General features: G+C 67.5%; 6 protein-coding genes across 6 annotated transcripts; 4 read left to right on the plus strand and 2 right to left on the minus strand.

Annotated features, from left to right (window-relative positions):
• Window positions 1-1,402: 1,402 nt before the first annotated feature.
• Window positions 1,403-3,449, plus strand: EMIHUDRAFT_212473 (hypothetical protein; the record flags this gene model as incomplete). The annotated part of the gene is made up of 2 exons (XM_005766275.1): window positions 1,403-2,193; window positions 2,300-3,449. 2 exons carry the CDS (start codon window positions 1,403-1,405, stop codon window positions 3,447-3,449), a joined length of 1,941 nt encoding a protein of 646 aa, XP_005766332.1.
• Window positions 3,450-3,877: 428 nt separating this feature from the next.
• On the minus strand, window positions 3,878-5,074 carry EMIHUDRAFT_212474 (hypothetical protein; the record flags this gene model as incomplete). Its single annotated transcript, XM_005766276.1, has 4 exons — window positions 3,878-4,219; window positions 4,354-4,378; window positions 4,470-4,856; window positions 4,929-5,074. The coding sequence occupies 4 exons, from the start codon at window positions 5,072-5,074 to the stop codon at window positions 3,878-3,880; spliced, it is 900 nt and encodes a 299-aa protein (XP_005766333.1).
• A 1,121-nt stretch (window positions 5,075-6,195) lies between these two features.
• On the plus strand, window positions 6,196-8,128 carry EMIHUDRAFT_212476 (hypothetical protein; the record flags this gene model as incomplete). The annotated part of the gene is made up of 5 exons (XM_005766277.1): window positions 6,196-6,483; window positions 6,552-6,635; window positions 6,906-7,112; window positions 7,404-7,508; window positions 7,694-8,128. The coding sequence occupies 5 exons, from the start codon at window positions 6,196-6,198 to the stop codon at window positions 8,126-8,128; spliced, it is 1,119 nt and encodes a 372-aa protein (XP_005766334.1).
• A 477-nt stretch (window positions 8,129-8,605) lies between these two features.
• On the minus strand, window positions 8,606-11,218 carry EMIHUDRAFT_212477 (hypothetical protein; the record flags this gene model as incomplete). Its single annotated transcript, XM_005766278.1, has 1 exon — window positions 8,606-11,218. One exon carries the CDS (start codon window positions 11,216-11,218, stop codon window positions 8,606-8,608), a length of 2,613 nt encoding a protein of 870 aa, XP_005766335.1.
• A 507-nt stretch (window positions 11,219-11,725) lies between these two features.
• Window positions 11,726-13,565, plus strand: MFS (major facilitator superfamily protein; the record flags this gene model as incomplete). Its single annotated transcript, XM_005766279.1, has 2 exons — window positions 11,726-11,946; window positions 12,026-13,565. 2 exons carry the CDS (start codon window positions 11,726-11,728, stop codon window positions 13,563-13,565), a joined length of 1,761 nt encoding a protein of 586 aa, XP_005766336.1.
• A 3,924-nt stretch (window positions 13,566-17,489) lies between these two features.
• Window positions 17,490-24,173, plus strand: EMIHUDRAFT_451944 (hypothetical protein; the record flags this gene model as incomplete). The annotated part of the gene is made up of 7 exons (XM_005766280.1): window positions 17,490-18,303; window positions 18,736-18,962; window positions 19,128-20,377; window positions 20,453-21,837; window positions 21,946-22,133; window positions 22,341-23,054; window positions 23,205-24,173. The coding sequence occupies 7 exons, from the start codon at window positions 17,490-17,492 to the stop codon at window positions 23,868-23,870; spliced, it is 5,244 nt and encodes a 1,747-aa protein (XP_005766337.1). The 3' UTR covers window positions 23,871-24,173.
• Window positions 24,174-24,261: the final 88 nt, after the last annotated feature.

Below are 24,261 nucleotides of genomic sequence, written 5' to 3' on the forward strand. Positions count from 1 at the left end.
TTATACGAGCTTACTGTACGAGCTTACCAAACGCCGCAGCCGTGATCGAGAAAAAGAAATTTTGCCGCGGGGTGGCGTCAGAGGGGGGCATGGCGGCGGCGGCGGCGGCGGCGGGGTGGGGGGCGGCGGCAGCGCCGTTGGGGCCGTCTTCACCTGGTTGTTGGTGATCGGCGTCATCGCCGGCGGCGGCTACGTCGGCCGCAAGCGGTACGTGCGCGCGGGACGGTCGAAGGCCTCCACATCCGACTTTGCAGGGCATATCCTAAGCACGAGCCCACCCACCCTGCCTGCACAGCCTACACGCGCGCGCCGCGCGACCCGCGTCGCTCCTCCGCGAGGGCATGAGCCTTCCGCGATTCGAACCCACAGCCAAAAGCTGCTCGCTCGAACCGCGGCCGACTCTACCATCGCGGCCGCAGCTGCTGAGCTCTCCAGAAGACTGGTGCCTCATATGCTGCCTCCCTGCGGATGCTGCCGGCGAGCCTGGCGGTCCGCTGTACTACAAGGAAGTGCTAACTCGACTTCTTCCCGAATTCTTCTACCCCCACGACTCGGAACGCGAATGTGACAGGACCATCGGGTCCTTCAGCCACCAAAGTGAGATCACCCGAGAGCAGCTGAGCCTGCCTCTGGCCTCGCCTCCCTCTCCTTCAGGCATTCGTGGCATCCTATGGGTCGTCCAGAGTATCGACCTCTGGCGAGTCAGCCAGCCCCGCTTTGAGGGCGCCATGAAGTACAGCGATCGCCACCTCGCTGGCCTCTCCGCAGGCCCCCCCGACCGCGTCGAACTCATCGGCGCGGGCTCTCTCGGCTACGGGACCGGCCCCAGCTTCGGCTGAGGGCTGACAAGCTGCCGAGCCCAAATCACTGTGAGAGTCGTGATTTATTGTTGGTTTTCTAAAATCTTTGTTGTAAAATTCTAAAATCTCTGCTGTACCAAGAAGATTAAATTCTTTTTTGCTTGAACTTTGTAAGGTGCCTATATGGGCTTCCAGTATCGGACCTTCAAGACATGCGCTTTTGGCCGGTGGCCTCCTCGGACATGGTACCTCCGGTGAGATGAGTGGCTGCCAGTTCGAGACTGGGGCCGATCGAACTTGAGTTGTTCGGAGGAGGAATCCGGCCAGCACGGGTACAAAGAGGGGTACCTGGAGAATCCCCAGCTGCGGAAACGTAGTGTCGCTCAAGATGTGCGATACTGCGGGGGAGTGTAAGGTGCCTATATGGGCTTCCAGTATCGGACCTTGAGGCCATGCGCTTTTGGCCGGTGGCCTCCTCGGACAAACTTGTTCTTCGACAGGGACGCGCGCTCGGACGGCAAGTTCAGCGCGCCTCTTCAATTGCTCTCTCTCTCTCTTCTAGAGTGCAGCCACAGCAGTGCTTTGCAACCGCTAGCCAAGGCATGGACAGCTGGTTGGCACTTTCAGTCAGCTGCGTGGTCGTCACTGCGGTTGGATCCTTTGCAAGCTCCCTCGGCGGCGAGCTGCTGTTCGACGACCTCAAGGCCATCAATGAAAACAACGATGTTGTCCATCACGCGCCCTTTGTCGAGATTCTACGCCACGACTACTGGGGTACTTCCATCCGCAGCTCGGGCTCCCATGGCTCATGGCGACCGCTGACAACGCTCACCTTTCGCTTCAATCACGAGCTGCATGAGCTCGAGCCTTTCGGCTACCACGCGGTGAATGTAGCCCTTCACGGCCTAGTGAGTGTGCTCTTCCTGCTGCTGCTGCGACGGATCCTGCTCCCCACGGATCTTGCCGCGGCCACCTTTGGCGCTTCGCTGTTTGCGGCGATTCCTGTGCATTGCGATGCGGTGGCAAGCACTGTCGGCCGAGCCGAAGTGCTCTCGGGGCTCTTCGTCTTCGCCGGGGTGCTCGTGCACTCGCTCGGAGAGGACTACACTTCACCGACTGCACAGCTGCTCCTTCTCTTCTCAACCGCCGCCGCCGGGGCCACTGCCACGATGTGCAAGGAGCAAGGCGCGATGATGTTTGTGCTCTGCCTCGCTCTCGAGATCCTGGTCGCCTCGCGTGCTCCAGTGACGACGGCACCTGGGCCGCGGCGTGCAGCGCGCCTCGGATCAATGGCGGGTGCCGCCTTTGCGGTGCTGTACATGCGCCTCAAGGTGGCGGGCGGCGTGACGCCCGAGTTTGGCGTCGAGCAGAACCCGACGGCGCACCATCCCGAGTTTGCCGTGCGCGCGAGGCGCCTTCCCGCGCCCCTTCCTATCCAGCCCTGCCTGCGAACGTGTGCCCACGCCGCACCGCACCGATGCTTGCGCCCTGGCCCGCAGGACCTTTGCGTACCTCGCCGCGAGGCACACGCTGCTGCAAGTCCAGACCAGCGGCTTCTCGTGCGACACGACTGGCTCGTCCATCCCGCTGTTGGTCTCATCGACGGACCCACGGCAACTGCTCACCGCCGCCATCGCACTGCCGATCGGAGCGCTGGCTGCAGCGTCGACCATTGGGGTGCTGCGGCGCTGGCTTCGTCCGCCCGCAAAGGCCAGTGACCCCCGCGAGGACGGGCTCGGCGGAGTGTGGTTCGCGCTGGTGCTGCTCATCGCGCCCTTTCTGCCTGCGAGCAACTTACCCTTCCATGTGGGCTTTGTGCTCGCAGAGCGCGTGCTCTATACTCCCTCCGCCGGGGTGTGTGCGCTCGCCGCCCTCGGCCTCCACGCGGCGACTAGCTCCGTCGCTGCCGTCAAGAGCAAGAGTGGAGCGAGCGGCGGCGGCGGCGGCTTGGGCTTGGCGGGGATGAGCACTCCCACTCTGAGGGCGATGAGCGTGGGTGTAGTGGCGGTGTACGCCTCAGCGGCGGTGCGGCGCAACGGCGCGTGGGCGACGCACAAGACGCTCTTCCGCTCTGCGGTGGCCGCCTACCCCGAGAATGTGGAGATGCACCGCGCGCTTGCGGCGACGCTCACCAACTTCGCCGACAGCGACGCGGAGCGCGAGGAGGCGGTCGAGCTGTACGCGACGGCGATGCGCATTGACCGGCGCGACGGGCGCCCGACGCCGCCCCGCGTGATTTTTAATCTGGGCGTCGCTCAGATGGGGCTTGGCCGGCTCGACGAGGCGGAGTCCTCCTACCGGCAGGCGGTGCGCTCCTCGCCCACGTCCAACCGGGCGTCGCGCGCCTCGGGCGAGGTGTCGACGGACGCCTTTGCGCGGTACAACCTGGGGCTCATCCTGATGCAGCGGGCCGAGGGGGCGTCAGCCGAGCCCGACCGAGCCGCGCCGCTCAACGAGGCCTTGGACCTCTTCGGGCAGGCCTATCACATCATCGGCGGCAGAGCCGCCGCAGACCAGCACGCCGCCCTGCTGGGCCACGGGTGCGGCGAGCTCGCGCGCCTGCTGGGGCAGGCCGAAACTCGGGGCGATGGCATGTTCCTCAAGGCGTTGATCATCGCGCTGATGGAGAAGCGGCGGTGTGAGGACTAGGTCCTAGAGGAAATTCCACACAGAGACAAAGAGAGAGTGACTGCCCCTGAACACTACGGCTCAAAAGTGTCTTTTTCACCCTCACCGCGCATGGAGGGTTGGGGTGGTGGCCAGATTGGGGCGCTCGCGAGCGAACTGAGATCCGAGGTGTGAGAAGCGCTCTATGGATCGTCGAGCAGGATTGCGCCCCGTGCCGCACACCGTGCGCACGCACACAACTCACCGCACGGCGCGGCTCTCCGTCTCGCGCCACAGGCCACGCAGCGCCGCGCGACTGCGGACTGGCTAGATCTGGGGGTGTGGGGCGCGGGGCCGGGTGTCACAGAGTTTCGCGAGGCGACCGAGCGAAAAAAGTATCACATTACACATACACGGAGACCTGGGGACACCTTCGCTGCTAACACACGTACACGTACGAGCGAGTAGAGTCACTCGAATCGCGAAAACTGGGCGGACTTCACTTGTGTGTCGCCGTACAGGGAGCGGGTGGCGAAGAGGCCGCCGGCGCCGAGAATCCCGAGCACCAGCTTCACGAGCAAGCAGCCGAGCGACGGCAGACGGTCGTCGTGGCAGGCATCAAAGAGGGCGGGGATGATGTCGTAGTCGATGAGGTCCCACAGGCCCACCCACACCGCCAGGCCGCATAAGATGGCGCCCAGGCTGCGGCAAAACTTGGACAGCTCGAATCTTGGCGCGCGGAAGTACTGGCGGGCGGAGGGCGGTACTCCCGCCGGCGGCGCGTGTGCCTTTGGCTGCGCGGCGGTCCGGAGCTGCGGCACCGAGTGGGCCGGCCGATCCGCTTGCGGGCCTGCGCGTGCGGTCACGACAGCCGGCGGCGGCGAGGGCGGCGGCGAGGCGGCGGGCGAGGCGGGCGGAGAGGCATCGCTCGAAGCGGGGCGCGCACCGCCAGCACCGGAGCCGGCGGCCCCCTCGGGAATGATGTGGGGAGGGGCAGCAGCAGCGTAAACGGGAGCGGCCGCCTTTGCTGCTCCTCTCAGCGGCAGTGGCTGCCCGCTCAACGGCTGCCCCGCCTCGCTCTGAGGACTGTCACTCGGCGAGACGAAGACGATGCGTCCGATCTCACCCTCGCTCCCGGTGGAGCTCGGTCCGGGCTGCCCGGACCCCTCCACCGGTATCCCAAACCCCTCCGCCGGCGTCTCCAGCCGCGCGACCAGCTCTGCAGCCGGCCGGACCCTCTCCATGGCCAGGCCGGCGCCGAGCATCGGCTGGCCGCTTGCGCGAGAGGGGAAGGACTGGAGGGCGGCGGAGTCGGGCCGCGCGGCGCGGATCGCCTGCAGCATCTGCTTGTCATACAGCGTGCGAGAGAGGAAGAGGCCAACCACGCCGCCCAGGATGAGCAGCACCCGCGCCGCCCAGTGGTCGGCGTGCATGAAGGCGATGATGTACCTGGAGTCCGCACGAGACGATCAGCAAGCGCCGCGCGCGGCAGCAGCCGAGGGCCACGGGGCGGCAGCGCACGATGTGGCGTCCCAGAAGCCGATCCACAGCAGCACGCCCGACAAAATGGAGACAGACGCCTCGAGGATGGCCATCGGCTCAAAGTACGCTCGTTGGCGCCGCATGAACATCCAGAAGCGCCACGACCAGTAGGATCGACCCGCCATTTTAGCGGCGTAAACCCGTGGGGAGAGCGGCAGCAGATGGAGAAGCGGCGGCGCGCCTAGGCGCCGTGTCCTTGGATTTCTTTTTCTAGGAAAATTCTTTTTCTAGGCTTTTGTGAAGGTGAAAGCGAAGGAGTTTGTTGTGAAATTCCTTTCTAAAATTATGATTACTGTTCTTCACCTTCCTAACCTAACCTAGCCTAGGAAGACGCGGCGCAGGCTGCACTCGGGGCTCGAGGAGCACCACTGCGAGTGCGCGACGTGGCGCGGCGAGCACTCGGCGCGCTTGTCCGACGAGACGTTCGTCCGCTCGAAGAGCCAGCGCAGCTTGCGGAGGGAGGCGGCGTGCCTAGCTCTCTCTAGCTCAACACTGACTGGGCACGGGACTGGCTGGCGGCACTGGCACTAGCAGAGGGAAAGAGGAAAAGAACTTCTGTATCATCTGCACTCCAAGTGCTCGAAGTGTGTGTGAGAGATGCCTTTCGTTCGGGGCCCAGAGCTAGGCCCAGAGATAAATAAAACTTCTGATCTTAGCGTCTGATGGTTCGTGTATCGTGATCTGATGGTGATGCCATGCGTGACAACCTAGTACGCTGTAGTGTCCCCAAGCTATGCCTATCTGTATTATGGGCGTGTCCACGTTGGAGCCAGGTCGCAGGTGAGAGAGAGAGAGAGATTTTCAGTGTATGTAGCTCTTACGAACATACCCGTAGGTGAACTGCTGACAGGGTTTGCGATGAACCCGAACGTGGTATTCGGGATTTTTAGCGCAGGTGTGGTGTGGACGATGCGAATCGTGGTTTCGTATCAACAAATACTCACGATCACAACAAGGGTGTGTTCAACAAGGAATTCTCAATGCCGTTCAACATTCTTTTGCGACACACAACGCACAACACACACACACACCGCACACCGCACACCACCACAACACACAACACACAACAAGTGCTCGTCTTTTCTCCTGTCATATAAAGAACATACATTCTTTTTCTCGGTGTACCTGTGTTAGTGCCAGTGCGAGCCAGTCCCGTGCCCAGTCCTGTGCCCAGTGTCGTGCGAGGGAGTTTTGTTGTAAAATTCTTTTTCTCACGTGCTCCACCCAGTGCGGCACACTGCACTCCATGACAGCCAACCCGCCGACGAACCTGCCTTCTCACCTTAAGCGCGTGGTGATCGACAACGGCGGCCACACCTGCAAGGTGGGCTTTGCCGGCCAGTCGGATCCGGAGCGGTGTCTGCTCAACGGCGTCGTCAAGACAAAGGGGCCAACGGGCAAGGTGTACGTGGGCGACCAGTACGAGGCATGCCCTGACTACTCGTCGCTGCAGTACCGGCTCTCGCTCGAGCGCGGGTGCCTCGTCAACTGGGACACGCAGGCCGAGGTATGGTCTCGCGCGCTCGGCGCTGACGTGCGTGGCTCGCCCTCCTGTCGGCCACTCGTTGCCGGATCGCCTCACTCGCCGCCCGCTTGCGTCAGGTGCTCGCCGTCAACCCGGCCGACTGCTCGCTGCTGCTGAGCGAGATCCCAATGTGCCCGACCTCCATACAGGCGAGCCAGAGAGTGGCTGCCGCGTCGCCCGCTCTCCGCTCGTACACATCTCACCTCGCCGCCATCGTCCTGCGCCGCCGCCTTGCAGGACACGCTCGACGAGATGGTGTTTGAGCACTTTGGCTTCCACTCCTACTGCACCCGCCCTGCGCCTGCCCTCGCCGCCCTCTCGATCGCCGCCCAGCAAGCGAAGCAGCAGGCAGCCAGACGCCACACGAGAGACACTTCCGAGACACGTCACCACGGCCCTCCTCTGCCAGCCATGCCCGCCCCTGCCAGCAGGCGCCGGAAGCGAGCGCGGCACCGCCAATGCCAGCCTCGCTCGTCGTCGACGCGGGCTTCTCCGCGACGCATGTCGTCCCGATCTTCGGCTCCGCCGCCCTCAACTACGGCATCAAGCGGCTCGGGCTCGGAGGCAAGCTGCTCACCAACCACCTCAAGCAAGTCATCTCGTACCGCGCGTACAACGTGCCGAAGTCCACCGCCCCAGTCGGGCCGGGCCTTCGCACCCCACCCTCACGCGTCCCGGACCGCCGCGCGCGCCTCTCCCCGTGGCGCAGGTGATGGAGGAGACGCACCTCATCAACGACGTCAAGGCGACCCCCGCCCCCAGCCCCGCTTCCGCCCCCCCACCGCCCCACGCCCCGGCCCCGCTTCCGCCCCCACCGCCCCCCGCCCAGCTGCGCGCAGCCCCACCCCGCAGCAGCCCTCCCCGCAGCAGCCCTCCCCGCAGCAGCCCTCCCCGAGGCGGCCCTCCAGCGCGCCCCTCCCGCGCCGCAGGAGCGGCTCTGCTACGTCTCGCTCGACTTCGACGCCGACCTCGCCCTCACGCGCTTCCGCGGCAAGAAGAACACCATCCGGCGCGAGTTTGTCATGCCCGACTATGTCAACTCGATGCGGGGCACACCCAAGACCCAGACCCCGCCGGACACGTCCGCGACTCGCCCACGACAAGAGCAAGCTAACCTCCGATAGGCACCATCCGAGACCCGAACGCGCCGGCAGAGCCGGCGGCGGCGCCGGCGGCAGCGGGCGGCGGCGCGCGGGAGGAGGGGGCGCCTCCGCCTCAGAAGAAGGGGCGGGTGCCCGCGGACCGCGCAGAGGAGCAGGCGCTCTCGCTCTCCAACGAGCGGATCACGGTGCCCGAGCTGCTCTTCCACCCGTCCGACATCGGGCTCGAGCAGGCGGGGCTGCCCGAGTGCATCGTGCAGGCGGCCGAGGCGTGCCCTCCGGACATGAGGGAGGCGCTCTACGCAAACATCCTCGTCACGGGCGGGAGCAGCCGCTTCCCGAACTTTGAGGAGAGGCTGCAGCGCGAGCTGCGCGCCCTCGTGCCGAGCGACCTGCCCATCGGCTTCACCGCCGCCTCAGACCCGACGCTCGCCGCGTGGCGGGGAGGCTCCATCTTTGCGGCGGCGGCCGAGTACGACTCTGCGGTGGTGACCAAGGAGCAGTACCGCGAGGAGGGGCACGCGCTCTGCCGACGGAGATTCGCCGGCGCGTAGCATAGCAGGCACGCCGCAGCGCCGACACACGTCGATACATGCGCCACTGCCCCCCACTTTCTTGGTACGGTAAGCTGTGCGCGGGCGGCGGGCCGCCCTGCACCCCGGCGCAGACCAAAACCCTCAGGCGAGGGTGTGCCACTGCCAGAGCGCTCCTGCGCTCGCATCGCGTGCATGTGGCATGTAGTAAGGTATGAGTCATCACTAATGTGTTGCGTTTTGGCTCATTTAGCAAACACGTGTCAACACATCGCATACAACAAGTGGTCACATCAAAAAAGAGAAAAGGGGGGGGAGTCGTGACTCGTGTGCGGCGCCGGCGGGCCGGGGCCCGGGGGACGCACGAGGCACACAAGTCACAACGCCAGAACACTTACTCCGGTCTCGCCGCCCCCGGCCCCCCCGCGCGCGAGATGCGCGCGCGCGCGCGCGCGCGAGGGCGGCTGGTTCCATTCAGGACGCGCAGAACTCGTCTCTCTACACATCGAAGCTGCGCCCCCTCTTCACCCGCGGTGGCGCGGTTGCCGACTGCTTCGCCTCCTCGAGGCCGGCACTGCGACCTCTTTTGACCCGCGGCGGCGCAGCCTCTGCCGACTTTGCCTCCTCGGAGGAGCTTCGGCGCTTCGCCGGCAAGGCGTCCTCGAGGAAGCGCCACACGACACCACGCTCCTTGCGCCCCACGCGAGATGGCGCCGCTGCGAAGTCGCGGGTCTGGTAGCGCCCGCTCTCATCCCAGAGGGCCCGGAAGGACCCGTCGACGAAGACGGCGACGACGTGAGCGAGGCGCCACACCGACCCCTCCTCCGCCTTCTTCGCGTGCGAGGCCTCGCAGTGCACCTCGAGCCTGGCCCCAGGCACCACGCCGCCCTGGGCGTGCAGGTTCCACTGCGCCTCGGCGAAGCGGAGCGAGAGCTGTGCGAGCGTGCTGCTCGCGAGCACGCGCCTCCGCCACGCCTGAGTGAGCTCGCGATGCCACGCGTCGCTCCACTCCACGTCCGCCGCCCCTCCATCACTGGCGCTACTGACTGGCGTCTGCACCGCGTCGTACATCCGCAGCAGCAGCGCCCGCAACTGCGCCACATCGACAGCCGTCTCAACCTCGAGCAGCCAGGATCGCCGCTCCTCGGCCCAGCTCGCAGCGTTGGAGGCGGTAGGGGCTCTCAATGGACCGCTTCGGGCCTCGCCAGCGCCACTACTGCCGCTGAGAAGAGTCGCCTCCACCGCAAGCAGCCGCCGCCGCATGGCGCGGAGGCTCGCCTCAGCTGCCTCCTCGATGGCCTCGGCCACCCCCTCCTCGTCCACCTCCTCCTCGTCGCCATCGTCAAAGCGCAAGCGCCACCTCGCAGGCTTACCGTCGCCGCGGGCGGGCCGCCAAGCGGACACGACGGCGTTGAAGGTTTCGCCCTTGACGATCCTCCGCACCCGTAGCCCAACCCAGTCGTGGGACGCATCCCACGAGTCCGTGCGACCGAGCTTCGCCTGGCCGCCTCCAGCCGTTGGCCCGCCGCTGCCATCGTCGTCCGCGTCTTCGGGCAGCGTCACCTCGGCTAGCCGCCGCCGCAGCTTCGCTTCACCCGGCAGGTCGCGCGCCTCCAGCGCGAGCTTGAGCAACGAGAGAGAAGCAAGCTGCCCCCAGCCACCGCCCTGGTGCTCGACCGCCAAGAGCGGCCCCAAGGGTTGGCCGCCTTGGTGGTCGTCTACAGGCGGCAACGGCCCGGGGAGCAGCCAGTAGACGGAGCCCTCGGCGTCGCGTCCCAGAGGCGTCAGGCGAGTCATATCGGCCCACTCTGCCCGCTGTACGGCCACCCTGTCAGCTTCGGCCTGCGCCGCAGCCTCAACCTTGGATGAGATCCGTCGGCCTCGCCTGCTTGCCCCCTCATCGCTTCCGCTCGCCGCCGTCGCCCCCCCTGCCTGCAGCGTCCTCACCTCCTCCTTCGCAAGCCGGATGGCGTCGCGAGCCGCATCCCTCACGGCCCTCGCCGCATCCATCGCCTCTTTGAGCTCTACCATGCTCTCGTGCTGCACTGCCGCGGCGGCCCAGTATGCGCGCTCGGTGTGGGTGAAATCCTCCTCAGCCGCGCAGAGCTCACCCCCGAGATCGGCTGCGCGCTGGCGCGCAGCAGCCAACGCCACCTTAGAGGCACGCTGCTGCTCCCGCTGTAGCTCCCGCACGGCCTTGGCCTCCCCGCGCCGCGCCTGTTGCAGCGACTCCCACGCCTCTGCAATCTCGGATCCCAGCACCTCGAGCGCCCGCTCGCAGAGGTTCCCGAGTGCCTGGCACTTGAGCGTGGCGTCGATAGACGAGTACTCTTCCACGCGCAGCCGGCGGCCGAGCTCAAGCAGCGACGGGTCGAGCCAATCCTTGTCGTGCACGGCCGACCCCTTGGACTCCTCCTTGAGCTTCCACTGAGCAATCACGAGCCGCAACACCTCGGGCCAGCCAACCCGGTCTGCGTCGAGGTAGGCAGCCAGGTCGCGGGCGAGCCACGCATGGACGCCTGTGCTGGGCCGGGGTACCCGGTGCACCTCCGTCGACTCGCCGTCCGAGTCGTCGTCGATGAGCGCCGTCTTATCCTCCCGCTCGAGAAAGAGGCGCAGCAGGTGGATGTGCAGCTCACCGACGAGGCCACTCTCGCCGCCCGAGCAGAGCCCGTCCTGAAGCTGCTCGAGGGTCGGCGTGACCAGGGCCCTGTCAGGCTGCAGCCGACGGCAAAAGCAACGCGCAAACTGCCACGTCACGAGCAGTGCTGTGGTCGCCTCGGCATCCAGCACTGAAGCGAGGGGCAACGTGTCCGGCAGCGAAGGCAAGCCACAGCTGCTCTGGCTTCCTGCCGGCGACGCACGCCCGTGCTGGTAGGACGCGCTGGACTCGTCGTCTGAGGCAGAGTTGCGTGCCGCGCCCGCCTCGCGTCTCGCCTTCTCAAATGGCAGACCCCCCCAATCGTCATCGCTGCTAAGGTCGTCTTCCCGCCCGCTTGAGGCGGCCCTCAGGGCGCCAGGCGCAGGGCCTGGCCGAGCTTGCGTCCCTGAGCGGCGACCAGTCTTCATTGCCGGCGGCATGTTTTCAATGCCGTCGCCGACAGTGGCCATCAATTTTGCCGAGATGCGTGGGGGGGGCGGGGGGGCGCAGACGACGCAAGCTCGCGCGGACGATGCAAGCTCGCGCGGACGATGCGCAGAGAGTTTCTGGTCAGCGCAGACGCAAGCAGGCGCGGACGATGCGTAGGGGGAAGCGCGAGGCTCCCGCGCGGACGTACCGGGATCGCCGGCGAATATCGAAATCGGGTTTTTCTCTCTCTAGTGTACGTACTTTTAGCGACTGGGAGAGAAGGGGAGACGGAGGCGCGCTCTCTAGGCCCTCTCTCTCCCTAGTGTATGTGGCTCTTACGTACTCCCGATTTTTTGTGCCAACATGCAAAGACAGAACCGGACAAGATCACGCACAAGTCGAGAGTTAATTAACAACCTCGAAACACCTCTCCGACGCGCTCGAGCTATGTACCTCTGTCGCACGAAACCCGGTGGTGAAACTGCTCTCCCGGCGTCGCACACTAGCCGTCGTGCGACTCGCCCGTGGGAGCATTTTTCTGCGATTCAATGTCGGGCAGCGAGGCTCCAGCCTTCAGCGATGACTCGTACGACTGCAGCAACACCCCCGCGGGCGAGCGGGCGAGCGGGCCCAAGCATTCTTCTCCTCCACGCTCCGCGTGCGCCGACAACCGGACGCGCAGCGAGAAGCGGACAGTGTTTGTCGCAAATCTGCTTCTCAACCTGTGCGGGGTCGTTCTCTGGGCTGGCATGCTGACAATCAACGCATTGTGCGCCGCTGTTCGAGCTTGCCGCGCCCCCGCCCACTTCTTTCTTACTCATAAGTGCGAGCGTGTCCTCCTGTGCCAGGTACGATGGCATCATCAGCACAACGGGCTGGGAGTTGAGTCAGGTGTCGCTCCTCTTCACCCTGCAGGTCTTTACCTGCTTCCTATGCTGCCCGTTGTGGGGGGTCGCTGCCTGCTACGTTTCGATTCGCAGGCTGCTCGCCGGCGCTCTCTTTGCCGGCGCGGCTCTCAACCTCCTAACTGGCCTCGTCTATCTGACGGACTCGTACGGCTGCTTCGCCGCACTGCAGATCCTCAAGGGCATCTGTCTCTCTCCTTGCCAATGCCTGAACCGCGCGCTCATCCCAAAGTACTACCGCCTCGCCGAGCGCGGCAAGTACTACGGCTTCCTTGAGGTTTCAGCCGGGATCGGCGGGCTGGCAGGCGTCATCTTTGGCGCCTCCTCGTACATTGGCGGTGCCGAGGGATGGTACGGGTGCGACACGGGCACGTCGAGCGACGAGAACGCCACCTTGTGCCCCGGGCTGGATGGGCACAACGTCACTTCCGTAGACGTTGCAGACGATGGCAGGTGCGACGGCGCACTGCCAAAGTGGTCTGTCCCCTTCTTCGTCCTCGGCGCCTTCATGGTCCCATGTGCCGTGCTCGTGCTCTACTTCGTGGTGGACCCCACGAAAGACGAGAAGCTACGCACGAGGCTCGGCCAGGAGAGGCTGAAGGCGATCTTCCCCGGTCTCCGTGATGAGGACACGCGGTTGAGCTTTGGCCTCGTCCGCTCCATGTTTGGGGTAAAGACGTGGATCTTCATCGTGCTCCAGGGCGTGACGGGCGCCTTCCCGTGGCCCGCGATGAGCCTGCTACTCTACTGGTTCCAGCTCCTCGACATCAACCCCTTCCTTGCCATCCTGGTGTCGGCTGGCCCCGCAGCCGGCGCAGCCATCGGTGGCGGCATCGGAGGCTGCATAGGCGATCGGCTATACCGGACCTGGTCCAAAAAGTACGCACGCACGGCGGTGAGCCACTTTTCCGTGGTCGTCGGGCCCTTCCTGATGATCATAATGTTCTTCGTCTTTCCGCAGCGGGAGGAGTCGTGGTGGATGTTTGGCCTCTACGGCCTCTTCGCGGGCATGTTCATCTCCTGGTCGGCGCCAAACAACAACGCCATCCTGTCGGACGTGTTCCCCGAGGCCACCTTCCCGCTCGCGTACGGCGTCGCGCAGCTGGCGGAGGGGTCCGTCTCGGCGTGGGCACCATTTGCCGTTGCGGTCATCGCCGAGAAGGTCTTCGACGTGGGAGAGCTCCAGAATTTCGACTGCAAGTCGGACGAGGAGAAGGAGGACGATGCCAGGGGGCTCAGCTTAGCCATCTTCTCCGTCTGCTGTGTCGGCTGGGGCATGTGCGGCGTCGTCGTCACTGGCTTCTACTTTTATTACCCGTCAGAGTCCAGATCGCTCCAGGAAACCGCGACGTCTCGGCTATCTGCGGGATCAACCGAGCCCGAGCTATCGCCGGACAACCCGTCTTCGTTTTCGCAAGAGCTGCCAGTGTCGCCCTCTCGGGCAGATACGCCGGGGGTACGGCCAGTCGCCTCGCGAGTATGACCTTTGCTCTCGTTCCACCCTTGCAGCACCTCAACGGTCTCTCTCTCAGCCTCAGAGCTCAGCTCGCGCATGTATGCCGCGCAGCCCTGCGCCGTGCATGGATGTCGCTACTTAGTACTTTTCGGGGGAACGGGGCCAGGCGATGGCCAATGCGCGCGTGCAGCAAACTTCGCAGTGTCAAGGTTGGTGCTAGTTATGGGGCCTTGTGTGCTCTCTCTTCTTCACTGGGGGCACATGTAAAAACGCTCAGGGTTTTCACAAAGAAATATCATGGCGTGCGTCTCTGCGCTCGTCCGCGCATGGCGCAGCCGCAGGCGGCGCCCTCTCGCGCTCTCTCCTCTCTGCGGCGTCGATCATCTGCGGCGGCTCCGGCTCCAGCCTGAGCCGCCGTCGCTGCCACGTGTGCAGCGAGCGGTAGTGCGCCACCTTGCGCTTCAAGTAGAAGTCCGCCCAGCGAGCCTAGTTAGTGCATAGAGTGAAGCCTTAAAAATAGAGAAGCAACCATGCTCGACGGCGACGCTAGGCTGCTGCTGCCCAGCGCACCTCGGCCGGCCCTCCGGTCGGGTCGGACTGGAAGAGGGAGATGGAGTCGCGGTAAAACGCGAAGGGGATGTCCCTCGTCGCGAGCTCGTCGGTGTGGCGGTGCTTGAGGAACTTGTTGCGCCAGACCTCGTAGGTGCATGACTCGAAGTGGAGGACACACGCGTCCTGCAGTGCAGAGGAGCGCCAGAGCCGACGGGTGCGCGCCTTGCCGCATGGCCGGAGAAGCGACAAGGAGGGGGGAGAGGCGGGGGCGAGGGGAATGGGAGGGGCGGTGTGTCGCGCCTCCACCGACACGATGTGGCTCTCTCCGCTGAAGCGGTGCGGCCCCTGCCAGCGGGCGAGCGAGGTTCGACCGGCCGCCTTGCCGTTGCGGTAGGCGAGCATCTTGTGCAGGGTGAAGGTTGTGATGTCCTCGAAGGCGCAATGCGAGCCGAGTCGGTGCGGGACCGCCTCAAGGTTGATGAAGACGAGCGAGCTGACGCCTGCGCCGCGGGCCGGTGGCCTTTGAAGGCTTGTGTGGGTGTGCACAGCCCCTTGGGAGTGTGAATGGGAGATCTGCAGGCTGGAGCGATTTCATTCATGAACGAGTGGTGGGTGTGCTACCCGCGGGCGGCAGAGGGAGAATCGCGGGCCGGCGCATATGCCTTCGGGCGCGTGGTGCGCGATGGCGGAGAAGGGGACGTCGAGGTGGAGGATCTCGTCGTCGTCGATGTGGAGGAGCCAGGGGATGCGTTGAACGCGGCAGAGCTTGAGGGAGCGGCGGACCTGCGCCTCCTGTCGCTGCTGCAGCGTGTAATAGTTGTCGGGCGACGCGTCTTCGCCGCTCGTCACCGTCACAAAGCCGCGAAACTCGTCCGAATCCAGAAGCTCGAGCAGCTCTGGCGTGTCCTCGACATGGATAAAAACGTGGCACACTCCGAGGGATTTGTGGTAGCGCAGCCACCAGTCGAAGCGGTGAGGCTTGCGAGTCATCAGAGTGATCGCGAGGCGCGTGTCTCCGTCGTCGTCCGAGAGGAGGCGCGCGTCGGAGGGTTCCGCCGCCTCCGTGATCGCCTCTGTGACCGCGTCGTCTGTTCGAGGTTGGCACTTTTTTGAGGTGGACGCGAAGCAGCGCCAGAGCGCTTTCATGTTTGGTGCCCCGCACGTCAACGAGGAAGTAGCTGTGAGCGCTGTCAGAGCGGTGTTTCGACACCGATATCGTGTCAAGCCCAGCCAGACGACGGCGCCTCAAACGGGGAGAAAAATCTGTGGCGTCGAGTTCATTTTCGTATTGCCGTGATCTTTTTTCTTTCTTTCTTTCTTTTTAAAAATCGCGATGGTTTAGATTTACTAAACACGGTACCCCGCTGCCGCGCCCCATCGTGTGGTTCGTGGCGATCTTTGGTGCCTTGAGCGCTGGGGAGGCGCCCACCGGGGGACCCTAAAAGTGGCGCGTAGTGCCGTACGCTCACTCCTGCCTGGCCGTCACTCGGGATGTGTTGCAGCCAGAGGGCCCAACTTGAGAATCGTGCTTTTTGTGAGGCTGTTTCGTGTTAGGTTGGGTTGTGCTTGGGTGAGGTTGTTCCGAGCGAGGTTAGGTCGTCGGCGCGAAGGGTGAGGTCTCGACCGCCGCCGCTCACGCCAGCGGACGGCCACCATCGGTGTTTTTGGCTTCGCCACCGTCCAAGGCGTGCGCCATGCGCTCGCCGACATCGAGCGTCCGAGCTCGCCTGTCCGACGAGCGGCTTGCTGTGCGGACGCCTTCTTATGGCTCTCGTCGAGAGCGTTTTGCGTCCCGGCGGGTGGGAGAATATGTGTCGTCTGATGTGTCACTGTGTACGTCACACCAGTCTTGATAACAAGCACGGTCGATCCGTCAAAGCGATACACTCGTTCCTATTGAGCACTTGAGCACTGGATAGGGTCGATTCTGCGTGCTACGGGACCCCTCGATCGTCTCGCCCTCCCTCACTGGTGTGTTCATTGGGGGGGGTCATAACAAACACGGTACAGGATCGAGGTGCACGCTGCCGAGGCAGTGTCGTCCCCCCATTCCCCGACGGCGATGGCGGTGTGACCGATCGAGCTACAAGAGGAGCTTGTTCAGCAGGATCCGAGTTAGACCGGTGCACTACCTCACTGGGCCTGAGACCACCGGAACGCTTCTCGTCACCGTCTCGGGTTTGGGATCGAACCACTCCGGAATGGGCAAGCCCATCGTTCGCTGGGTTGTGCCTTTCCCTCACCTGCAGGAGACCACGTTGGAGGGCTGGCACAGAGAGCGACAAGAAGGCGTCCGCACAGCAAGCCGCTCGTCGGACAGGCGAGCTCGGACGCTCGATGTCGGCGAGCGCATGGCGCACGCTTTGGACGGTAGCGAAGCCAAAAACACCGATGGTGCTTGGTGGCCGTCCGCTGGCGTGAGCGGCGGCGGTCGAGACCTCACCCTTCGCGCCGACGACCTAACCTCACTCGGAACAACCTCACCCAAACAACCCAACCTAACACGAAACAACCTCACCCAAAAAGCACGATTCTCAAGTTGGGCCCTCAGCCAGGTCGTGTGAGGTGTCTGTGTGACTGTCCTGGTGTGTGTCTTTGTGTCGCTCCTGGCATTGGCTGGCCGTCTCTCCGTCTCTCTCTCGCTTGCTTCCACAATCGTCCGTGCTGCCGTTGTCTACGAGGAGCGCGGCGACGGCGCCCTGCGTTGTTGGCGCCCGCGCTGCATGCACATGCACATGTACATGACATGTGCATGCACAATGTCAGGAGCGTACAACGGGGTGCCACCACATGGCGGACCTTCCCTTTTTTTATGGCGTCTCACTTTGCATGCACATGCTGGGGTGATTTTTTGAATGTGTCAACGGCGGCGTCATCTCGTTTGCACAGGAAGAATGTCATTTTTTGTCGGCTAGTTTCTTTTTGTGTCGAGCCTGTCTGCTGTGAGAGGAGTTGCCGAATTCTTTTTGCGAGGGAGTTTCGTTGTAAAATTCTTTTGAGCTTAGCCTTCGATGTTACGAAAACAAACGCAAGGCGGACATGGCATATCGCTCTCGGGCTCACAGACATCCCTCACACCCGCGCACACCCGCCGCCCCCGCGCGCGCCCCACCCCGGCCGGGAGAAAGGGGAGTGACAGTTTGGGACTCGCAAGCCCGAGTATGTTGAGTCCTGGCTCAACAACGCAGATAACAAGAGGGGGTGGTCCGGCTCACAGGTCCGGCTCACGCGCCTCGAGCTCGCCATCTACCGCACTGAACACTTCCGCCCCCTCGCTCCCAACCCACCCACCCACCTCGCCTCGGGCCGCGCCGCGCGATCTCGGGCGATCTCGGGCCGCGCCGCGCGATCTCGGGCGATCTCGCGCTATATCAATTCTTTTTGTCCTTCGCTTCGAAAATGGGTTTGACCGCGGGCGACTTCGAAGCTCGCGTCGCACCGCTCCGCTCGCTGGATCCGAAGAAGCTCGCGCGCGAGCGCTCCAAGCTTGTCCTCGCGCACGGCCAGTTCCTCGCCCAATTTGCGACGCGGGCGCTGGAGGCGCTTCCCAAGGACGTGCGAAGCGGCGCCGCCTCGCCCGCAGCGCAGACCCTGCGGCTCGCCTCCTGCGCGCGCGAGGCGGCGCAGCTCATTCTGACGCTGCGAGCCTTCCCTTCGCCCACGCCGGAGAAGCTCTGCTACAACGTCGCGTCCCGCTGCCTGGCACTCGGCGAGGTGCGGCCGGCAGCCGCACTCGCGCTCGAGCTGGTCGCGGCGCTCCGCAAGGCCGCCAGCAAGAGCGCCGCAGCCAAGCGCGCGCAGGCGACGCCGGCGCTCGCCGATGCGTGCTCTGATGGACCGCCAGATTCGCACGCGCCGCTCGGCGGCGAGGGGAGCGAGGCGTGTGTCCTTGCGGCGAGTGCGCTCGGGCTGCACCTGAGGGCGCTCGAGCTGCTGAGCCGTGCAGAGCCCTCCGCCGAGGAGGAAGAGGCGCCAACGCAGCGGATGCTCCGGGCCGTGCCGCTCGCGCTGAGCTGGCTCGAGCGGCTGCGTGCGGCCGACGGCCTGAGCGAGCGCAGGGAGAACGCGCCGAAGCGTCAGAGCGAGGCGGCCACGCATGCGGCGGAGCGGGTGCTGCCTGCCCTGACTGCGACGCTGGCCGCGCTGCGCAAGGCGGGCGCCGCCGAGCCGCGCCGGCTGGAGGCGTGGCACACAGCGGCGGCGGCGCTGCGCGGTGCCGAGGCCAGCGGCGCTGCGGGCGGGAGGCTCTCTTGCCCCGAGGCTGCCGCGTACGCAGAGGCCGCCAGGCAGCTCGGCCGGGCGGCGCCGCTCGGCGCGAGGGGGGAGGGGAGCGCGCCGCCGCTGGAGAAGGAGCAGGCCGAGGCAGCGCTCTCGCAGCTCCAGGCGGCGGCCCGCCACGCGGGCGCCGCCGCGCTCGACCGCGAGCGCTGCCAGGCCCTCGCGAGCGGGCTAAACGCGTTGTACCAGGCCTTTGCCGGCCGCGTGGGGCCGCTGCCGATGCGGCGCCTTGACGCGGAGGGGGGCGCGGCGCAGCCGGCGCAGCTGCCGCTGCCGCGCCCGCTGCTCTGGGAGCTCGCCGCCGCCTTCGACCGCTTCGCCGCCGTCGTCGACGCCGGCGTCGAGCTCGAGCGAGGCGGCGCGGCAGCGGCGGCGGCCAAGCCCGCCTCCAAGCCAGCCTCGCGGCCGGCCGTCTTCAGCGGCCTCGGGCCGAAGCAGGCGGCGGTGCTGGTGGCCGCCGCGAAGCTGCGCTTTGCATACGACGGCGCGGTCGGCGCGAGCGATGCGGACGCCGGCTCCCTCTCGGGGGACTGCCTCTCGGGGGACTGTCTCTCTGGGGACTGTCTCTCTGGGGACTGCCTCTCTGGGGACTGGGTCGCCGGCGTGGCCAGCAGGCTGCAGCGCGCGGCTTGCGTCGTCCTGCACGGCGCCGGCGCGGGCCGGAGTGGCGGGCGTGCGGAGGCGGCGCCGCGAGCGGGGGCGGCGGCGGCGGCCGACCCGTCCGTGTCCGCCGTGTGGGTGGCGCGGACGTGCCAGCAGCTGGCCGCCAAGCTCTTCAACGCCTCGCAGCCCCGCCGCGCCGCTTGCCTGGCCGGCTGCTGCGTCGAGCAGCTGCGGCGCGCGGCCGGCGGAGGGGCGGAGGAGGCGGCGCTCCTCTGCAGCGCGCATCAGATCGGGGCGCACAGCGGGCTCCAGGCGAAGCCACCCGCCCCACTCGAGGCGAGGAGGCACGTGCTCGCTGCCATTCAGATCCGCTGCGCCGCACTCGATGAGGAGGGCGGAGGAGCGGAGGGCGGAGGAGGAGCGGGCGCGGCAGCGAGCCGGCCGAGCGTGCGCGACTTGTGCGCGCTGCACGTCAGCTGCCTCGTCCGCGGCGTGTCCGAGGGCGTGCTCTCCGACGACGGCGCGGAGCTCGACCACGTCGTGTGGGCGCTCCCTCCGCCCGCCCGCCGGCTGGTTGTGCGTCTCGAGCTCGAGGAGACGGCGCAGCAGCTCGGCCGGCTGCGCGAGGCCGCCGCCGCGCGCTACCTGCACCGGTACGCCGAGGCGGCGGGGAGGAGGCTGCTGGAGCTGCTCCCGGCGGGGGAGGACGCCCATGGCCGAGCCCAGCTCCTGCTGCGGCTGGCCGAGGTCTCGCGCCTCTTCGCGTCGCACTTCGCGCAAGAGGCGGCGGCGGCAGACGCGGCCGCGGGGGGGGCTGAGCTGGCGGCCCGGTCCGCGGCGCTCGAGAGGGCTGGCGAGGACGCGCGAGAGGGCTTGGCGCTGCTCGGGTCGCCAGCCGCCTCGAGCGGGCCTGGCGGCGGAGAGAGCAGCAAGGAGGGCTCGCGCGGAGAGAGCAGCGGGGAGGCCTCCCGGCTGGGTGCGGACGAGGCTGGGTTGCGCCTCGCCGACGTCAAGGAGCTCAAGGTCAAGGAGCTCAAGGAGGAGCTGCAGCGGCGGGGGCTCTCGGCGAGCGGCAAGAAGCAGCAGCTCGTCGACCGGCTCACCGAGGCGCTGCAGCAGCAACACGCGCCGCCCACCGCCTCCAGCCCGGCATCCGCTCTGCCGGCGGGGGCCTGCCTTCTCGCCTCGCCTCCCGCCTCGCCTCCCACCTCTGCCGAGGGGCTCGACTTGCAGGCACGCCTCTTCCTCCTCCTCGCCGGGACGACGCTCGACTTGGCGGCGCGCGGGCCGGCTTGCGAGGTCGCGGGCGAGCCTGCCGCCGCGGCGGAGCCCGACTTTGTAGCGCTCGACGCAGCGAGGCAGCACTGCGCCCGCGCCGCTCAGAGCTGGCAGCGCCTCGCCGCCGAGTATGGGGCGCCGGGCGGGCGCGCGAGCTCCTTCCCGGCGAGCAGAGAGACGGCCTCGGCCCTGGAGCGGTGCAGCCGTCTCTGCTGGCGGCTGATGGCCTCGTTCGACGCGCTGAGGATGGCACGGCTCGCGGTGGCCGCGGCGGCGGCTTGCTCCTCCCCTGAGGAGGCGTCGGCTCGGCGGTGGTGTGCGACGCTGCTGGCAGACATGCACGCGCCGTGGCCCAGCGTCGATGCGGCGCTCTCGTCGGAGAGCGGCGCGCCGCCGTGCGTGCGCGACGCTCTGGCGGCCGAGGCGGAGCTGGCGGGTGCTGCGAGCCTGCGCGGGGCCGGGTCCAGTCTGGCGCGTGCGGAGCGCGCTCTGACGGCGCAGGCGGATCGCCGCGGCAAGGGCGACCCGCTCCTTCTCAGCCGCTGCCAGAGCGCTCTCTCGCGGAGCCTCCTCGCCTCCGGCGCCTTCCCGCTGGCCGCGCGCCACGCAGAGCAGGCCCTGCTGCGGGCCAAGCAGCCGAGGAGCGCGGCGCACGACGGCGACGCGGCGAGCTCAACCTGCCGCGCGTTGCTCGCGCTGGCCGAGATGTGGCGCGCTCGGGGGAGCTACGCCGATGCGCACAAGTACGCGGCGAGCGCTTGCTCGCTGTCGGCGCAGTCGCGGCAGGCGGCGCTGCTCTTTGAGAGCCGGCTCGCGCAGCTGCGGCTGCAGTGCGACGGGATGCGCTTCGAGGAGGCGGCCGAGACGGCATCGTCGGTCGAGGCGCTCCTGCGCGGCATGCGCGCTCTCGAGGCGGCGGGGGGGCGGCCTCCTGCGGTGACCGAGCTCGGCGAGGCGCGCCTCCAGCTGGTGCAGGGCGAGCTGCTGCTCGCGCGGGAGGGGGCGGGGGCGGCGCAGGCTTCGCTCAACGCGTGCGAGGCGGGGCTGCGGCTGCTGGCCGCGCTGCCCTCGCAGTTGGGGGCGGTGCTGGAGGGCGCCGAGGGGCAGGCCGACAGCGCGGCTGTGCCCCCGCTTGGGGTCGCTCTCTTGCTCGAGGCGGGGCTCTGTACGCGGGCGGGCGAGGCGGCGTGCACGCTCGGCGACCTCGGCCGCGCCCGGGCCTTTGTCGACCAGTCGGTGGAGTCCTGCCGCGGCCTGCGCGGGACGGTGATGCCTTGCCAGCCGAGTCTCGTGGGCGATGTGGAGCTGGCGCGCGCATTGCTCGTCTCGGCCGAGCTGCGCTTGCTCGCGCGGGGCGACAGTGGGGGCGACAGTGGGGGCGCGGATCTGCGCGCGGCGTCGTGCGAGCTGTCGTCCGCCCTGCGACTCTGCGCCGCCCTCTCCCCTCCCGCGCTCATGCGGCGGGTGTGCGTCGCATTGGCGGCGTGCTGCACCGGGTCGCACGCGCAGGCGGGCGCCGATTTGCTCGCCGGCTCGAGTGGCGTCGCGCTGCGGCGCCAGCTGCACTTGTTGGACGGCCGCGCGCGAGGTTGCGGCGGGCAGGCGAGCAAGCCGGCCGAGGGCGGGGCGGGGGGCGGGGCGGAGGACGGAGCGGAGGACGAGGCGGAGGCGTCTCTCGCCGACGCGCTGCACGCAGTGTCGCTCGAGCCCGCACCGCCGCTGGGCGAGGAGGGAGGTTGCGCGGTGCCGTCGCTGCCCTGGCCCGTCGGCTTCGAGGAGTGGGTGCGGGCTGCGCCTGCGGGCTACAGCGCGTGCGCTCTCGCAGTCGCACCGGGCGGGCGAGGCCTGCTGCTCGGCAGCTGGCGCACCGGGCGGCCAGCCGTGGTGATCAACACCTCCGAGGTTGGCGCGGCGGGCGCGGCGGGCGGCATCGAGGCCGTCAAGTCGGAGCTGCGCCAGATCCTCGAGGACGGCCGCGCCGCGTCGAGCGACGCAGCCGGGCAGGCGGCGGCGGCGGCGGCGGCGGAGCTCCCTCGGCTGGGGACGGCGAGGCGGCCGCCCCAGTGGCCTCGAGCCGAGCTTGTGCCCGAGGGGGAGGGGCGCGGCGCCATCGTGCTTGGCCGGGATTGCCCCACCGTCGTGCTCGGCCGGGCTCAGGAAGGCGGCGGGCGGATCGACCTCGACGAGGTGAGCTCCTCGCACTGCAAGCTGACGCTGAGCGAGAGCGGCACCCTCTCCCTCACCGACCTCTCCACCAACGGGACGTACGTCGACGGGGTCCGGCCGAAGCGCGACCGCCGCACCGTCGAGCTGCGCGACGGGAGCCGTGTCACGCTCGTCAGCAAGACCGCGCAGGACTGCCGGGACCGCTTCGGCCCGCTCGCGCCCAGCTATGTGGTGCGCCTCGCGGCGAGCACCCCGCCCGAGAGGCGGCAGGCGGACGCGGACGCGGACGCGGAGGCTACGGCGCGCGAGCGGCTCGAGCGGTCGCTGTACTGGTCGAGCCGCGAGCAGCTCGACTCGCGGATGCGCGAGCTGACCGCGCGGCTCGAGGACGCGCTCGGCCCCGCGGCGCTGCTGCTGCTCGCCTTGCCGGCCTGCCCGGAGGCGCGGTCTGCGGCGGAGGCGCTCGGCGAGAGCATCGTCGAGCAGGCCGGCCGGCTGGGCTGGCAGTGCGACGAGGCGCTGCTCCGCGCCGCCGCCGAGGCGTCTCCGTGGCTCACGGACGAGCGGCTGCACCGCGCCCTCCTCGGGCTCGTCCGGAAGGGCGGCAAGCCGGTGGCTGCCGCGGCGCTCCGCGCGGCGGTACAGTCGCTGCGGAAGCGGTGGCAGAGCCTCGGCGCGCCCCGCGGCAGCCCGCCCGCGGCGACGGGGGCCGCGGGCGATGCCGCGGGCGAGGGCGATGCCGCGGGCGAGGGCGTGCTTCGTTCGCCGCTCGTTTTGGTGGTCGACGAGTCGCTCGCTTCGCTGCCGTGGGAGTGCATCCCGTCGCTCGTCGAGCAGCCTGTGGCGCGGCTGCCGTGCGCCGCGTACGTCGACCGTTGCGTGGCGGCGGCGGACGCCCGGGGCGGGAGCGTCGCCTCCTCGGACGCGTACTACCTCCTCAACCCGAGCGGCGACCTGCAGCGGACGCAGGCGGCGTTTGAGGAGCGGTTCGCGAGGCCGCCGTGGGAGGGCGTGGTGGGTGAGCCACCCGCGGAGGAGGCGCTCCGCTCGGCGCTCGAGCGGAAGGACCTCTTCGTGTATTGCGGCCACGGCGACGGCAGCCGCTTCATCTCTGCCGACAGCCTGCACCGGCTCCCTCGCTGCTCGGTGTCCGTCCTGATGGGCTGCAGCTCCGGGGCGCTCAAGCGGGTCGGCGGGCTGGCGCCCTCGGGCATGGCGCTCAGCTGCTTGAACGCGCGCTCGCCCGCCGTCGTCGCCAACCTGTGGGACGTGACCGACGGCGAGAGCGACCGCTTCTGCCGCGCGCTCATGGACAGCTTCGAGCGGGGCGGATGCCTCCTCACCGCCGTGGCGAGCGCGCGCCGTGCGTGTCGGCTCCGCTACCTCACAGGGGCCGCGGCGGTGTGCTACGGCGCTCCGATCACGGTGGAGCCGAGGGGAGGAGCGGAGGCGTGACCGGCTGGACGGCTGGACGCAGAGAGAGCGCGAGCGCAACTTGAAGAGAGAGGACAGCGCGTGTACGTGTGAGCCGCTGGAGGACCGGGTCGACCGTCTGTGGGCCTCGACTTCGAGAGGGAGAGTAGGGAGCTGCTGGGAGAGAGCGCTCTTGTTCCGTACACGGTGTGTGTCGCGCTCGCCCTGGGAGGAAGCGGGCGGCTGTCGTGTGTTCTCCCCCCCTGCGTTTCTGGGCCCGAGAGCCTTTTCGTCGTGTATTGATTGTGAGATACTGGGGTTGAGATTACGTGTGCATTTCGATGGACATGGTTCATGGAGCCGGAGACGCGGAGCGCGGGGGCGGTCGGCTCTGGCCAGTGCGCGGAACGGTGCCGGTCGTGTGGGCGGTGGG

This window comes from Emiliania huxleyi (genome assembly GCF_000372725.1).
Source record: "Emiliania huxleyi CCMP1516 unplaced genomic scaffold EMIHUscaffold_52, whole genome shotgun sequence".
NCBI classification, from domain to species: domain Eukaryota; phylum Haptophyta; order Isochrysidales; family Noelaerhabdaceae; genus Emiliania; species Emiliania huxleyi.